Source organism: Coregonus lavaretus, assembly GCF_964263955.1.
Source record: "Coregonus lavaretus genome assembly, chromosome: 4".
Lineage (NCBI taxonomy): Eukaryota > Metazoa > Chordata > Actinopteri > Salmoniformes > Salmonidae > Coregonus > Coregonus lavaretus.
The window spans coordinates 75,483,306-75,500,831 of NC_139991.1; the positions used below are offsets into that span (position 1 = coordinate 75,483,306).

Sequence of the window (17,526 nt, forward strand, 5' to 3'; positions counted from 1 at the left end):
TATGGGCACCGATTGATAACGAGCAGCTATAGTTCCGGTGCCTGGGTTTTTCTTCACTTGTTTTTCGTCACTGGTCATCTGGACAAATCAAGATTTCGCAGGTGTTAGTATCTTTCGAATTTCGGAAGGGGAGGGGACATTTGGCCCATACACTTGCCCGTAACCATGTTCCTAGCTCGTAACTTTCAAATAGACAGGGTGGAGCTCCTCGTTGTACAATCTCTTCATCTCTTAACATGTATGGACCCAGAACATAAGCGAGCATCTAGCCAATTACACAAGACGTTAGTTCTGGGTTAGCAAGTGACATTGAAAGCCATTTAGGGTGTGTATGGAGGTAAATTATAGGCAATATATCCTGGTACAGGGGAGCTCTTGAACTTGACTCAGGCTAACCTCCAATCACGTGCCTCTAAGCCTCATTAAAGTGGATTCCTTTTCAAAGAGAAAGCATTCCTCTCTAAAGTGAACCAGCCAATGAAGCCCCCAGCAGTAACCAAAAGGCTCATTAAAATGGAGTGGGCTATGGACAGCTAGCATGTGCATTCACATTAGTCTCTCACCTGCATTTCAGTCAGGCTTGCGATATTTTTTATTTCACTGTGGCTAAACAAAAGTGAGAGTCTTGTACATCTGTTTTCATAGTTCATAGTTGATCAACAGCTTTCCATCTTCAAGGACAATTATTTCCAATTATTTTGTGATGGGATTGGGACCCTTGTAATGATTGTTGTTCAGTTGCAGAATACGAATAAGTTTTGATGAGAGAGAGTACTACTAATATGACATCCTGAGAAGTTAAAGCTAGATGTTAATTTTGACCAACATCTTCTGTTTTACGTGCTTGTTTTCATCCACAGTGAAAGCTGTCACACTATACAGTACATTTGCTTTTCTTGAGGATTGGTTAAGGTTGTTCAAGCCTTTACATTAGGTTTTACATGGTTCGACTTGCAACACAAAATGAATGACATGTTGGGTTTTTTTTATCTCCTCTCCTCAGTCTTCGGTGTGACGCTTGAGTCATGTCTCATCAAATAGCAAAACATTTTTACCTGCCATTCAAGTTATTTCTTCTGTTTAGACATTTGAGTATTGCTCTGTATGTAACACTGCAACGTTTCAGATTGAAGTGTAAAGCCTACAAATTCACTCATTATAGTTAAATGTCATATAGTTGGATTGAATCCAGATGTTATGTATGTTATTGTTTAGCATACTTTGAAACAGGCTTAGGCTATAGTCCATGAAAAATAAGTTGTGCAAGGACAAAAGGTTTAATTATTAATTGTCAACATTGATCTAATACATGTATAATGTTATCCTCCATAACATATTTCGGCTGATTTATTTGTACATTAAAACGAACGTTCATTGTAGACTTCTCACAATTCCACAGCACATAAAAGGTTTTATTTACAACCCCCTTAGCTATTATTTCCCGTTTAGTATTAAGAAAACGTTAAGGTAGAAGCCCTACTGTTAAACTTGACTATCTCGTTTTGCGCCCAAGGTTTACAACTCCCAGAGGACAAACAGTAAACACGTTATTTGTCTGCATTGCCTATTGAGAAGAGCCATAAATGTGGTATAGGGACTTGCATACGAGATAATTACTGCAGTTTAAGCAACTAATAGGTGCCCAATAAAGTGAAGTTGTGTACTCAAGGTGTTGATTTAGAGGTCCCTCACATGATCCTATTTTGTGTGTGTGTGTGCGTGCGTGCGTGCGCGTGCGCGCCAATTACATTATAACGTCACTTACCGTTTTTATTTAATATGCAATTGCTTTTCTTAATAATATACTGCGATTGGTTCATACGTTTTTTGGACTATTCAATTAATAAAATGTACCCATTGATTGTTGAAGAAACGTATAATGTGTCAAGAAACGCCTCATGAGCTTAGTTCAACTGTGTACCCCATCAGAACCCAACATATACGTTTGTTCTGTGTACAGATGTAAGTTTGTCAACAATGTAATTGTAAACAAACACTGTATAGCCTCAAAACATGTTTAAAACTATGTTGATATCATGGATGGTTATTCTTTGCATCCATAGCTCTGTCTATGAATTGGATTTGAGAGTGGTTACATTTCTCAACCCCATTCCTCGGCTTTAACAAAAAGTGGTGAGGTGCCCACTTTGTTATTGTTTGAAACGCAGATTGCCCCTTTAAGGTAGAATTACGATTCACAGTGAATTGTTGCTTTGTTTCTCTTTATCACAGGATATCTAGAAAATGTCAAACTTGTAATACTGTAAATGTGTGCATGCACAAACTATAAAGCACAGACCTAATGTTGGAATAGATTAAAAGAAAGGGAAAGGGGGGTACTTAGTCAGTTGTGCAACTGAATGCATTCAACTGAAATGTGTCTTCCGCATTTAACCCAACCCCTATGAATCAGAGAGGTGCGGAGGGGCTGCCTTAATCGACTCCGAAGCTACTTAAAAGTGCAATATTAGATATTCAAGGTAATTGTATGCCTACTTTGAGCGAAAATATTGGGTTTATCTAGTTAGTCTACTGAAAATATAGCCTACAGAATAATTATGTCCGAAGAATTATGTCTAAAATATCTTTAGGCTTTGTTTTCACACCACATTACTAGCACATTTTTTATAAAAATCGATTCATTGCTATTGGTCCTAATCACTTGAACATTATGATAATATAGCTTTGTTAAACAAAAAAACTTTTTTGTAATACAAACTTTTTAATTATTATTTTAGTATTGGAGCGGGTAGATTTGACACAAGACTTAGAAAACCGAACATTCGCTCTTTGCAAACTAAAAGGCTAAATTATAGTATCGTAGGCTATTATAAACCTGAAATGTGGTGATTATTTTTATTTATTATTAATAATACCAAAGATATAGGCAATGCCTCTCGAGAATCAGGTAGGCTAAACTGAATTTCACATGTCCAAATTCCAGATGTAACAGAATTTGGCTTAAACTCAACATGAATCAACTGTTGCAAGTAGACTATATCAAAATGTAGTTTGACTACAGTTTTGAAGTTGACTTAGCCCTTTATATTTATGAACCATAGCAAGGCCAACATTTAAACTGTAAAGCGTGCCGGTTTATAAGGCAATAGGCCTGTTATTATCCGATCATAAAAATGTTTCGTTTATAATGTCAATATGAGAAAATCTCAAGTATTTACACCAAAGGCATGCGTCAAATGTTCAAGCCTGCTCGAGATTTAATCGGAAAAGATGGAATCATGCAATCCTTTCTAGCTATTTTACCTCTCCTGGTTGTAGCTGTTTTTACGAACGTAGGCCTAAAGGTATTGCATATAGCCAAAATTGTGGGTAATGTTATTTATCATTGGTCTTTAAATCGTAAAAATACATAATTTACTTCATTGCACATAATGGCTATTCTTTACAAAATAAAGTATATTTCAACATTATCCTAAATCCGAAATATAATTATTATACTCTACGTTAAACTTTCCAAAAACGAAAAACACCTGTGAAGGCTTCATCACAAACGAACTTCATCGAAGCAATATGGATCCAAATATAGGATTAAAAAGCAGAACATTTTTGTTTGATCCTATCTTGTTGGCTATCACTGGATTTTGCAGTCATCCAACTTGATGGGAAAACTTGTCAGAACTCCAAAAAAAATGATCAAATTATGCTTACCAACACCATCCTTGCTGCTCCTTCTGACACAAGAAGGAAACGTGAAAGTAGGTTCATGCAGGTGTAGGTCGTCTGTTCACATTATTATCCAGCCCCATTATCCAGCCCCATTATCCAGCCCCATTGTCAGTAATATGAAGTGCAAGGAGCACGTGCCACACACCTGTTCAGATTCGCGGGCATTCTGTGAAGCGGACGCATGCATTGCTTAAGAGGCGTTGGGGGGGTTTCACCTGGTGAAAGTGAAATGTAACCTACGAAATTATAATATGTTTTGTTTTCAATTCATGTATAAGGCTACATACTTGATAATAAATTATATTATTTATATTATAAAGTGACTGGACGAGCCTTATGTGTTTTCCATGCCAAGAGTGTTTTGGGTACATTGCTTATTCACATTAGCCCACTGCCTGCTAACCATTAACATGTGATAGATTTAATTGCGTTTCGAAGTATTTTATGGCCGTGGTGCAAGCATTGCTTTTATGAAACACTTCGAAAGCCAATGACATAGTCTCTAACTTCTAACCCAACATTACACTAGGCCTATAGATGGTTAGAAAATGTGAACTCATATAGGCCTAGGCTTATTGGCATAAAAAGACAGACTATGGTAATCATTTCACGTTAGAAGTAGGCCTAGTTTCTAGTTTAGCTGGGCTATCACGTTCAATGACAGTCGTTTTCAACTAAAGAGATCGATATAGCCAAATTCATTCAACGGTTCACCTCAGTTTCGTCATCCTTTTCAATAAGAATGTCAACCAAGCTATTCGATAGAGTATTTGAAGCCATCCATACATTACAACCATTTTTAATCACGAAAATATTTTGCATGCTGTCACTATAGGCTACTGCAGTGACTGAAAATGTAGCTTATTCAACCGCACTGGTGCACTTCTGATCGTAAACACTAGGGGTCAGAATACTCCAAAATATCAAAGCACTGGGGCTTTATAGAAGTCTGAGAACGGTGACAGGGGCAGCACTGGGGCTTTTCAGAAGTCTCAAAGATCATGACGTTTTGACTGCAATCGACTGCAAGTTTCTACAGTTGCTCTTCACCGACTTCATCCTGCAGCCATCGCCTGCATTGTGGGAGGCTCTAAATCAACCAATCATTATAGTGTTTTTGTTTGACCCACCCACATGAACATGACCAAAGAAGTGACTGAAACAGGAACTAACTTTGCACCATTCATGTCGGCTATACATTGGATATGTACAAAATGCATGTGATATTTGAGGCTCTCTCGCCATTTTGCACTGAGCCTTGCTGTTGGAAATCCACATTAGTGTGCTTTCACAGATGCACCTCCCCTAACTTCCAATAGTAGCCTATCCAGCTTCAGCCCCACAGCATAAGGCTAGCCTGTGGCTAAAACCAACACAATCGCTCTCTACTGGCCGTGGTTAACCGCTACCACATACTGTACATGCAACTCCTCCTTTTCTTTCCTAGATTCCTTTCCCCGCTCCCTTTCCTCTATTCCTCCCTCCCTTTTCTTTCCTCCTTTCATAGATTCCGTTCCTCCTTTCCTAGCTTTCTTTCCCTCTTCCTTTCCTTTTCTCTACTACCACTGGTTAATCCCTACCACATGCATGTCAACTCCTCCTTTTCTATCCTAGAATCCTTTCCTCCTTTCCTCACTGCCTTTCCTTTCCTCCTTTCCTAGATCCCTTTATTTTCTTCCTTTCCTAATTTCCTAGCTTCCTATCCTTCCCTAGCTCCTTCCCTATCTCCTTTCCTCCTCTACTAGTCCCTTTCCTAGTTTCTTTCCCTGGGATTAACCACAGCCATTAGAGAGGAAAGGGAGCAAGGAGCTAGGCAAGGAGATATGGAGGTAGGAAAGGAAATGGAGGTATGAAAGGAAATGGAGGTAGGAAATGAGGGAAGGAAAAGGGAGTTAGGAAGTGAGGAAAGAAGGAAAGGAAGATAGGAAAGGGAGTAAGGAAAGGAATCTAGGATGGAAAAGGAATTCACGTGTGTGGTAGGGATTAACCACAGCCAGTAGATGGCGACCGTATTGGTTTTAGTGACAGGCTAGTTTTAGTCACAGGCTATGCTGCGGGGCTGCAGCCGGATGCATCTCACAACTTCAGTCCTTTACTTTATTTGCAGTTGGTTGCTTCAGCCTTAACACTCAAACAAGCCCATATTCTTTACATATTTATTGAGATATTGTGCATGCGCACATGCCATCCTCTTCTCCCTACCCTGTTCTCTCTTACAGGCTAAGCTGTTTGTCCTTTTAGTTTAGGATGCATTTATTCGTATAAAATTAGATTTTCTGATGTTCACTGGAGAGTAGGCAGGCCCATGTTTTCATAACACTGATGCAAGGAGTTAAAGCTACACTTGTTTAGGCTACTCGTTACAAAAGTAATAGGTATTTAATAATTATAATAGGCTAATAATAAGCATAACAATAATAATAATAATACAATGTTATTGTTTCAAAAGTTTTTAGAAAACGTATTTGTCTTCGATATTCTAAGTTTTTGTATTGTTTTGAGGAGTATCTGACTCTGAATCTGAACTCTATCAATCGGAACACAGGCCTCTGGACTATATCATGGGACCTCATGAAGAATGCTGCAATCAGTTCAACTAATAAGCCATAATAATAATAATAATAATAATAATAATAATAATAATAATAATAATAATAATAATAATAATAATAATAAAAAGCCAACAATAGAAAGTCGATTTTTAAAATATGTGATCCTGTCAAGGGACTGTACCCTGGACCGGATACTGTAAGTGTCAGTATAGTAGAGGCCTAATTATCTCCAGCAGAGTTTCTATCCCGATTACACGCTAGACTAGGCTACACTGAGATCTTAACTGTGGAGTGCATGGGGAAGTAGTCCATTTAGCTCAGTGGATCAAAACAAGACCGTAAACCATATTGTCAGTGACCTGTCTGTTCTGTCAGCTCCGTCTTGAATGCCACACTCGTTTCGGTGTGGTCGCTCAAAACATTATTTTTGAAATAGATTTTCTTAGGAAAACAAAGGAGGGGAGGGGATGATGAACCTAATAACTCGCTAGCCCGAGGTACACTGCCCTCGAGGCCGAGACGGGGCAGCTGTAGCCTGATTTATAGCCTCACTTGTCCACTGAGCCACATTCTATTCTCATATATCTCAGAGAATTGTGGGGACACAGATTTTCACGGGAAACATAAAGGCCTATTAGCCTTAATAGTAGACTCTAAGCCTACAATGTTGAATGTAAAACGCTAAGCTATGTTGGAATGGCCATTTATTTTAGGGGGTTGACAATGCAGAATTTTCTTTCACGCTAATTGTCAAATAAATTGATGGTTCGTAACCCAGGCTTCATCTGTACTGTATTTTTATCCCTGCATATATAGTTGGTTTGTTGTTATTATTATTGTTATTATTGTTATTATTATTATTATTATACCCTACAATTTTTGCAACCTCTTGTTGTTGTTTTTGCTGATGAGGAATATACATTATTATTTCGGGGGAAAAATATGTATTATTTTAGCCCTACGTGATTTGTGGGGATTGTGCAATGGCATTGTTTATGCACGTGCAAAGGGCGACAGACGTCAGACCCTTCAGGTAGCCAATAATACGATCAAAACAGGAATAGATACAGTATATAGGCCTTATAAACGTGTATGTAGTCTGGACTAAATAATTAGACCTCCTAAACTACATTCATTGTTTCGCTCTTGACAAATGCAAAAAGTAGCCTAAAAACAGACCTAAGGCAATAAATACCCTTTTATGGAAAAATCACAAAATTAACATAAATCATTATTTAGTCTCGGTTGATTGATTCGTGTTGAGCTGATGCCAATATTATAGCCACCAAATTATCTGTCCGTGGCTTTATTCCTACAAAACGCTTTTCAATCCATTGGCGCACAGGTTGATATAATGAATTCATACAATAAAATATAGGCCTACGAAATAGCCTATACAATCCCTCTTCTAATGTCATAGATAGCCTATAGATTTATATCTGTGAAATGAATTTGTGTGCTTTTTAAGGACAAAGGACACAACTTATGAATATTACATTTTTAGAGCCGATATGATTCAGTGGAATAAAGAAGTGATGAACGGAAAGCATTTCATTTCATTAATCTCCCGTTTTATCTGTGGGTTTATTAATCATGTAGATATGCCATTTTCATATAGCGCGAGAGGGGCCCCCACCGCTACCTACTACCACTTATGAGGGCTCTCCTCCGCGGGTGACTTCCAATTGGTGCAGGCCTTTGTTGTTATCGCGACTAATCGCCAGGTGCGTCGGTTGTGCGAAGTCGGAGGACTTGATGCTTTGCAATAGATAATGCAAGTGTGGCAAAATGATGGCTTGCATAAAATAATAATGACGAATTAATTGTAGGATTTCGTAAAGTATTGACAACACATCATCCTCTGAATGTGGGATATAGACTAACTGCACTTATAGCATAGTAATGAAGTGGTAATAATAATAACAATAATAATAGTAATAATAATAATAATAATAATAATAATAATAATAATAATAGTAATAGTAATAATAAACGAAATTGCTTTAAAATGTATTATCGATATTCCTATAGCATTTCCAAATGGGTCACAGCTGGATAATACCCTTACAGCATCAAAATCTGTTGAATAAAAGCAGACTCAACTTATTCATAATTCCTATAGGCCTACACTCTTAGAAAAAAAGAGTTCCTAAAGGGTTCTTCGGCTGTCCCCATAGGATAACCCGTTTTGGTTCCAGGTAGAACCCCTTTTTGGTTCCAGGTAGAACCCTTTTGGAACCAAAATGGTTCTACCTGAACAAAAAAGTGTTATTCAAAGGGTTCTCCCATGGGGACAGCTGAAGAACCCTTTTAGGTTCCAGATAGCACCTATAAATGATGGCATTGAAGTGCATGTTTGTTCTGGTCCTATACTTAGCCTAAATACTTTGCTTGAAATCACCACAGACACGTAGCCTTGTATTCCGTTTAACTTCAAGGGTTCTCTGATTCTCTTTTGGAGGCGGAACGATTCAGTTCCATGGCACTGAACACACAAACAGTGCGCACCAATAGCATCCCGCAGCAGCAGAATAGTGCAGCTACTGCGAGGGCAAGGGGAGGGCTTCTCTCCAGTTGCCTCAATCTCGGCTTCGCCCTCTTCAAGAGACTATACACTCGGCATGGCACATTAACTTTAGTGCTGACTTTGGAACGAACCCGTCTACTCCACGTCTCTGGATTTACAGCACTTGCTTATTACTTTAATTCCTCGGCAATATTGTTCTTTGGGAGTCAGAGAATTCACCAGAAACTCAACGCTTTGCATCGACGCTAATATTTCCATCCCGCACAATATAGCGACACGCTAAATCAGCCTAAATTGAGCAGGTGACAACCTAAAACCGTTCTTGACAAATATGTTCCTTCGCTATGTCACGATTTAGGCTGTAACTTCAAAAGTTTTCCCTTGAACAAACACCAATAGGCTATTTATCACCGCGCAGTAAAAGTAAAAATCCCAAATCGTGTCTATTAACAACTCTTTCCCTCTGGTTTTTCCTCTGCAAAGAAGTTCAGTGTGCAACAAGGAGGGGTTTGGGGTGGAATAGACCACACTGTCTGTGACCATACATTGTTATGGAAATTGCAACAGGTCTCGAATCATTGGAGAGACGCTTCTCGGCAAGGAATCATTCCGCCTGTTCAAAGATGCTGGACGGTATTAAAATCGAAGATCATTTTAGAACGGGAGCGGCCACTTTGGGCGTGATGATCGGTGAGTTTACGGATGGCTCATATTATCTTTTAATATTCAAAGGTGAAGATATGTACTATTTGGGGGATTTAATGGTTTCATTCTCCTTTTAGTCTCATATGCCATCCTGTGACGGCAAGGCCTTCCTGAACACAACACTTGGCAGGCACCTGTAGCAATAAGCTACAAATAGACACAAGATAGAAATTCAGTTTTCATATGGCCTATTCAAATGATGTATGCTAACCCAACAGTAACTTGAACCTAGCTATTCTCCTGACATCGACGTTAGTGGCAGGTTTAACCGTTGCTTATGCATTATATTTGTGAGTCATTTAGTAAGACACGCCTACTAATATTGTTTTTTCTCCCTACCATTCCAACTTTTTTAGTGAGTAGAAAATCCTCATTATGTCTTTGAATCCGAAAGATACAGAAATTCACATTTTCGTTTATCACCCAGGTGCTGAATGCCATCATCAGGCCGTCTGCGAGGGATGTCAGCGGCCTATTTCCGACCGATTTCTGATGCGGGTCAACGAATCGTCGTGGCACGAGGAGTGTTTGCAGTGCGCGGTGTGTCAACAGCCGCTTACCACAACTTGCTACTTCAGAGATAGGAAACTCTACTGCAAAATTGACTACCAACAGTAAGCACATATATCTTTCTATTTTCATTGGTAATTTGACCATGGTCGACAATCGAGTAGGCTATAACACCAAACTCGTTTACCTTTAGCGCGACGCATTGGCAGAACTCTTTCTCTTCGCATTTTTGTATCAAATATATAGCGGAGCTTTTTATCTTGTACTATCTCTTACACATTTCTTTATCTTGTACTATCTCTTACACATTTCTGTGTTCCATAGCTATGTAGCTCTGTTTAGTTTTTTATCATAGAGCTTGGCAATTGTGCTATGTTTGGGCCTACATACCTACTTCATAATTCTTCGAAATTGCCGTTGGAAACGAACCTAGGTCTAGGCCTATTTGCCAGAGAAGTTATCGATAATGTTAACGATTTAAAACACATTTGTGTGTAATTTTAACAATAAAATATACATAATTTAGGCTATTCAGTTAATTATACATTTTGTTTCATATTGAAGTCATGCGTTATTATTTGAAGGTCTTCTAAATACATTTTGAAATGTCTTCCTAATTGGTTTTAGCCACTGGCAAATATCACATAAATATTTTAGATTTTGTGGTATTGCCATTGAAGTCAAAATCTCAAGGTAAATATTTTGCTCAGTGTGTGTAGAAATGATGGTGAAATAAAATTGTGGTCATGAAATCTAATCAGACAGACTGACGTTTTGAAATGCAGCCAGAGCTGTTTTGACGTGGGGGTTCTATGACTATAAACTATGTCAAACTATATGGGGGAAAAAATAGTCAGATATAAGATCAATAACCTATATTCACTGCATCAATTATACAAAAAATCGTATGTTTTAGATTTTTATATAAGATGATCTTTGCAATATAACATTTCTATATGGTCCGTGCTATCCGGGATCCTTGGGACGTCCCTACCCAATTGAAGTCGACATTTATAATGGTTATGGAAGGGGTTAGGTTTAGGGTAGGGGTTAGGTTTAGGGTAGGGACGTCCCAAGGATAGAACTGACCATTTCTATACCCGTTGTTGAGAAATTCTCTTTTGTATTTTTCATAACGAATTCTGTGATTATTAAACCACCATAATAGGGATATTACTTTTGATCTGTCATTGTCAATAATATTTTATCGAGCTGACAATGACTTTTATTATTACAGACAAAAAACGTGTTATAATACAAATGATAATAATAATAAGTATTAGGCTATAACTATTATAAATGTAATTACTATTTTATAATAATTATGACCTCTTGCTATTACCAGGCTATAACCTTTGTGCAGTTATAGCCTGGTTTTATCATTTTGTAGGTAACATTATGTTGGGTGTCAGTGTTGAAGTAGTGGTGCTGGTGCCATTGTCTGTACTGTGTCAAACTTTGGGGATTTAACATTTAGTTGTATGTTACATGGTCTAGTTGCATGGTCTCAATAGTTACGAGGTAACAGAATGGTAGAAATTATGAAAACGAAAAAACAAATCAGAAAAAAAATAGGACCTAATAATGTGTTAATAGTGTTTGTGTGTAGTGATTGTGTGTGTGTGTGTGTGTGTGTGTGCCTTGCTCTAATCGCCATGGGAAAACACACAGCTATGATATTAGCAGATATACATCATGACATTAGCAGATATACATCATGATGTTAGCGCATATAAATCACGTGTAGTTCTGAGCGGCAGCCTCTTGTGTGGCTGTAATCAGTATATGTGGGGGCCGTGTGTGGACAGTTTGGGCAGTGTGTAGACCGTGGGGTTGTGTTCTTGTTCTCATCTCACTGCACCGTTGCTCTTCATGCCTGTCAGTAAGTTTTAAGGGCTCTTTGTCCGAGGGCTTTTAAACATTGCTACTTCAATCACTGCGACATTATCGCTCCCTGCTAGAAGTCTGGCAAGGAACAATGGGCGACATCCATTGGCTGCGTCTGTCTGCCATTCAGCGGCCTTCCCCCGACATGATGGCAAGCAGTTTGTGGGAACAATGGGAATTTTCATAGCTTCTGCTCGGAATTCCTTCACCTGAGAAACGCACAAATCCAAGGGCTTTGGTGCATGCATGGTTTTCTACCTTAGGTCAAGAGTGGTGTACTAATGTTACTAGAAGCTGTTGATAGTGTTTTGATGATGTAAGTCATGGAGATATGTGAGGGAGGTATTTTAAATGCTTTAGTGGGAAGCTTGCCAGGAATATGAGTGCGCAAATCAGGTGGTCATGATATTTATTTAGATCTATTATTTTTTTATCCACGTGATTTTTTTTTTAATGACCTGCTGTCATATTATTGTGTCATATTTGAGGTTTTGGTAGGCTTTTCTCCTAGAATTTTGTCATTCCATTCCCACATTTGTTCCTATGAGGATGTTGTTGATCGGCTGAAAGATAATGCCTTGAGTCCACCTTCAGCCGTTGTTGCTACTGTGAATATTTGTAGTTTCATTCTGGGGTAATGCGAACAGACCGCTTAGGCCTCAATCAGTCAAAAGTAAATCTGATTTTTCAAAAGTTCATATTTGGGCTTGGTGCCCAAACCATAATGAAACGCTTCAGAGGCCTCTCTTCAAAGTCAAAATCCTCTTTATTGGCAAAAAGTTAACCGACTATCTTTTCTAGCCCTGTAAGTCTCGATTTAGGATTTAAGGTGATTCACACGTTTAATGGAAACCAGTATACTAATAGGCCGACATTGAAAACATGATATTTGAATGTTTCCATTAGTTTTCTACTGGGACTATTTTCTAGAGAAGTAGTTTGAATTGATTACATGTCACCAAAATGTGACATTAAAAAAATTATGTAATCATACAATAAATAATTACAGGATTTTAAACTTAACTTCCAAAACATTCAGATTGCTTATAACAAGAGCTAGAATTTAGAAATATTAATCAGAATAGCTTTATGTTATGCCAATTGTTGCCTTTAAGTTTATTTTTTTCTCCACATGTTGATGCTGAATAAAAAAATAAAAAAATAAAATTGTTTATGTGGGTATTGAAACAAAAACAAATGGGATGATGGATTGTAATAACATTATAGTATGCATTTTGTGTTGTTTTATCCAGTATTTTCCTTTTGTGGTAGTCTAGAGCAGCTAAAAGCAGTGCCCGTCACTGGTCAGGCATGCTAGCTGTGCTCCTGGGGGCCAGTCCGAGAGTGAGCAGGATGCCTCTGCATGTTTAACCCTTTGTTTGGCCTTTCCACTTCAAGACACGCCCCTTTAACGCTCACACGGCCTTGTCCTAGTACACGCAGCATCTCCCAAACACACGACAAGGAAATACACTTATCAATTCTCTCGCCTACAAAAAAAATAGTATTTACTCGCAATGACATAAAAGTATCCACTTAGAGATCTCATTCACACTCATTCTGACTTTTATGGCACTCATTTAAGACACATTAGTCAGACCTAAGGCAAAGCTGGCGTCCCTGACAAGTCGTTGCAGAGAAGGCAGCGGACAACCCACGGTGCACTGTAATGATCTGTAGGCTACTGTAAATCCTAATATTCCCATCCCTCCCCAGCAGACTAAAATTGTTTCTGTGAAAGTTCCCAGAACATTTGTTAGGTCGCGGCAAATGTTCTCATAACACAAAAACTGCCCAGTCGTGGTGATGATTATAGAATGTTTGCATAAAACATTCGCCTGATGTTGCAAGAAGGTTCCTAGAACACATTTAAACTGTTCTTTAAAGGTGCCCAGAATGTTTTATTAGGTTGTGGGAACAGTCTGGTGAGAACATTGTGTGAACATCACAAAATATATGTTCCCAAAACAAACTGTCCAGTTGTGCGGATTATTCTACAATGTTTATTTTAGGGTGCAAAAAACATTCACCTGATGTTACAAGAACATTCCCAGGACACATTTAATCTGTTCTATAAAGGTTCCCAGAATGTTTCATTAGGTTTTGGGAACAGTCTGGTGGGAACATTGTGGGGACATAACAAAACATCTAATGTTACAAGAACATTCCCAGAAGCTCTCTTACATCTTCTTCTTTCAGCATATAGCCATGGCCAATCAGGAATTCGATCCTTCCTTTTTAACCTTCTTAGACGTAACTAACTCAGGGAAATACACGGTTATTCACCATCATTTCACCCATCCTCTTTATATACTGTATACTTCTGGACCCATTTTTACAAGGTATCCAAGACTATGAGTGCTGATCTAGGATCATTTTTGCTTTTCAGATCATAAAAAATAAGCCAGGGGGCCCATATCATGCGTCTCAAAATCTAAATTATATCGGGGGCTTTTTAAAAGTCGAACAGTCCATTTTTACACAATGTTTTATTTTTTTGTGAGTCTAAATTCTGCATTTCTGACTGGATTTATAAATCTAGATGAAATAAAGACTTCCTCTCTTTCAGTACAGTATATCTGAGCTTCAATTTCATCTAGTTAAAGAATATGTGGGATTGAACCTGCAGTCAGATCATTAACCCTCTGCGCCAACAGCGGATAGCTGTGGCCTTATGGGTTTTCAGTCGAATATGTTCAATCAGGACACAGAACACAATTTCTGAGTTATTATAAATAAATAAATAGGTCATTTAGCAGACGCTCTTATCCAGAGCGACTTACAGGAGCAATTAGGGTTAAGTGCCTTGCTCAAGGGCACATCGACAGATTTTTCACCTAGTCGGCTCGGGGATTAGAACCAGCGACCTTTCGGTTACTGGCACAACGCTCTTAACCACTAAGCTACCTGCCGCCCTGTACTTGTAACACTATTTTATTATTTTCTTTCTTCATCGCGTGTTGAAAGTCTTAAGAAATGTGATGTTAGTTGGATACGGCTTCCTTTAAATAGCTTGTATTCTTGCGTATTCGTATGCTTTTTAAATACAGATTCAGGACCTTCAAACTAAATAAGAAAACAATTTGATATTTTTCTTAATTTCAAAATGGCAGCAATATGAAGAGGATGGGAACATTTTAATAACTCAGAAATTGTGTTCTGTGTCCTGATTGACCATATTCGACTGAAAACCCACAAGGCCAAAGCTATCCCCTGGTGGCACAGAGGGTTAATGAGGACTGTACAATACAGGTGTCCTGGGAAACCGAACTTAAACAATGTATGAATGCCACCACAACTGAGCATGTTTTGGGAACCTATCTCTTGTAATGTACCCACACTGTTCCCACAACTTAATTACATGTTCTTGGAACCTTTAAAGAAGTCATAAAGGCTTTTCTGTTAACATTCTTGCAACATCAAAGGAATGTTCCAAATATGCCAATTGTCATGTCCCCATAATATTACCACAACCTAATCAAACATTCTGGGAACCTTTAAAGAATAGATGAAATGTGTTCTGGGAACATTCTTGTAACATCAGGTGAATGTTTTCTGTACCCAAAAGAAACATTGTAGAATCATCCGCACAACTGGACAGTTTTTGTGTTTTGGGAACATATCTTTTGTGATTTCCCCACAATGTTCCCACCAGACTGTTTCCATAACCTAAAGAAACATTCTGGGAACCTTTTAAAGAACAAATTAAATGTCTTATAGGAACGTTCTTGCATCATCAGGTGAATGTTTTACACAAACATTCTATAATATTCACCATGAATGGACAGTTTTTGTGTTATGAGAACATTTGCCGCGACCTAACGAATGTTCTGGGAACTTTCACAGAACCTATTTTGGGTTGCTGGAAAAACATTACTGGTACATTGTGTTATTACATTACCTGGAAACCTAATGAGAACTTTTTGGGAATGTTCTGTGGTGGTTGTTACAGATGTTGTGCACAATATTTGTGTGAATGTTAAAGGAACATTCCAAGGATATTTCTTAATTGTTTGTTGAAAAATATAAATATTTTATCAAAAACGTTTTCTGAATTGGGATGTTATCATCCTAATGTTAAATAAAACCCTAAATAGAACTTAATGGGAATTTTAGCTAGGTTTGCTGTGTCGACACCTCCATCCGCTCTGTAAATGGTTTTAATTCACGTGGCTTTTTGTTTTTCGAACATTTTGCTTCATGCTTTTTTGTGTGTTCATTTTGAGCCGCCAAATGATTTCTGACTAATGCCACTATGCTATCTCTCGACCGCACTGTAAGCTTCTGAATATCTTTACACGTTGTGTCAAATGGAACATTCTGTAGCTGTGTAAATGGTAGAGCAGCTTTCTACTCACAGTTGGGTCTACTCGTTAAACTAGTTGTGCAGCTGTTGCAGTGCTAGGCTAATTGCAGTGCTGTTATGTGTCAAATATATTTATTTTCTGGACTTTATACTTGGATAATGTTTGTCAACAGGCTACTTTTGAAAATATGTTTGGTAACGTTATTTCACCTCTGGACATAATGTTTTCTGTGACATTTCTGGGAAGTTGCACCTGGCAACAGAATGATTTGCATGGATTACATGCAACAGCATGGATTGAAACTTTGATGCAATACCTGCATCTTATTCAATATAATAATAATAATAATAATAATAAATAATAATATATGACATTTAGCAAACAATTGTATTTGTGCATACATTTGACATATGGGTGGCCCCAGCGGCAATCAAATCCATGGCCTTTGGCGTTGCAAGCGCCATGCCCTACCTACCTAAGCCTCACAGGACCACATATTTCATTGTATCTTCTGAGAAAAGGGCAGTAAATGTTTATAGTTTTATATGAGCATGAGATGAGACGGTGTGCTGGATTTGGGGGAGAGTAGACAGTGATGTCATTTCAACATAGAATAACACAGAGCTGCTCCAAACCTCACCAAGGCTAACATGTGGGCTCCAGCCAATTGGGGTTTAAGGATGTCTCCCTGGCAACCAGGCGACTATGCAGTGGGCTTTGCGTGACATTTGGAATTCCGTGTGTGTGACTTTGAGAGTCATTTATTTGTTTTCAGAACAAAGGGGGAAACCAGAATAATCCTCTGGAAAATACTTTCAATATCAGTGTTTCTGGTCACCATCTTTCCAGAAGACAAAAGCAGATCCTTCGTTGAGAATACTAGTTGTGGTGCATCTCAATGATTCTCAATGGCTTCATTAATTGTTGTCAATGTTGGATAACATCCCACTATAGAGTTCCAACCTCCATGTACAGCGCCTTCAGAAAGTTTTCACACCCCTTGACCTTTTCCACATTTTTGTTGTTAGGAAGTGGCATTAAAATGGATTGAATTGTCATTTTGTTGTCAATGATCTACACAAAATACTATGTAATGTCAAAGTGGAAGAAAAACTCTATAGCATTTGTAAAATAAATTATGAAAAATAAAACACAAATATATTTTGATTAGATAAGTATTCAACCCCCTCAACACTCAACACATGTTAGAATCGCCTTTGGCAGTGATTACAGCTGTGAGTCTTTCTGGGTAAGTCTCTAAGAGCTTTGCACACCTGGATTGTACAATATTTGCACAGTATTATACAAAATTATTCAAGCTCTATCAAGTTGGTTGTTGATCATTGCTAGA

The 17,526-nt window shown here is 38.2% G+C and overlaps 1 protein-coding gene across 1 annotated transcript in view; it reads left to right on the forward strand.

Annotated features, from left to right (window-relative positions):
- Nucleotides 1-9,317: 9,317 nt before the first annotated feature.
- LOC311127268 (LIM/homeobox protein LMX-1.2-like) overlaps nucleotides 9,318-17,526 on the forward strand; it is a gene marked incomplete at both ends in the record, with an annotated part of 68,243 nt that continues 60,034 nt past the window's right edge. The window contains 2 exons of the mRNA XM_084159071.1: nucleotides 9,318-9,456; nucleotides 9,899-10,085. Of these exons, the coding sequence (XP_084015197.1) occupies nucleotides 9,318-9,456; nucleotides 9,899-10,085 (326 nt within the window). The remainder of the gene's footprint in view (nucleotides 9,457-9,898; nucleotides 10,086-17,526) is intronic.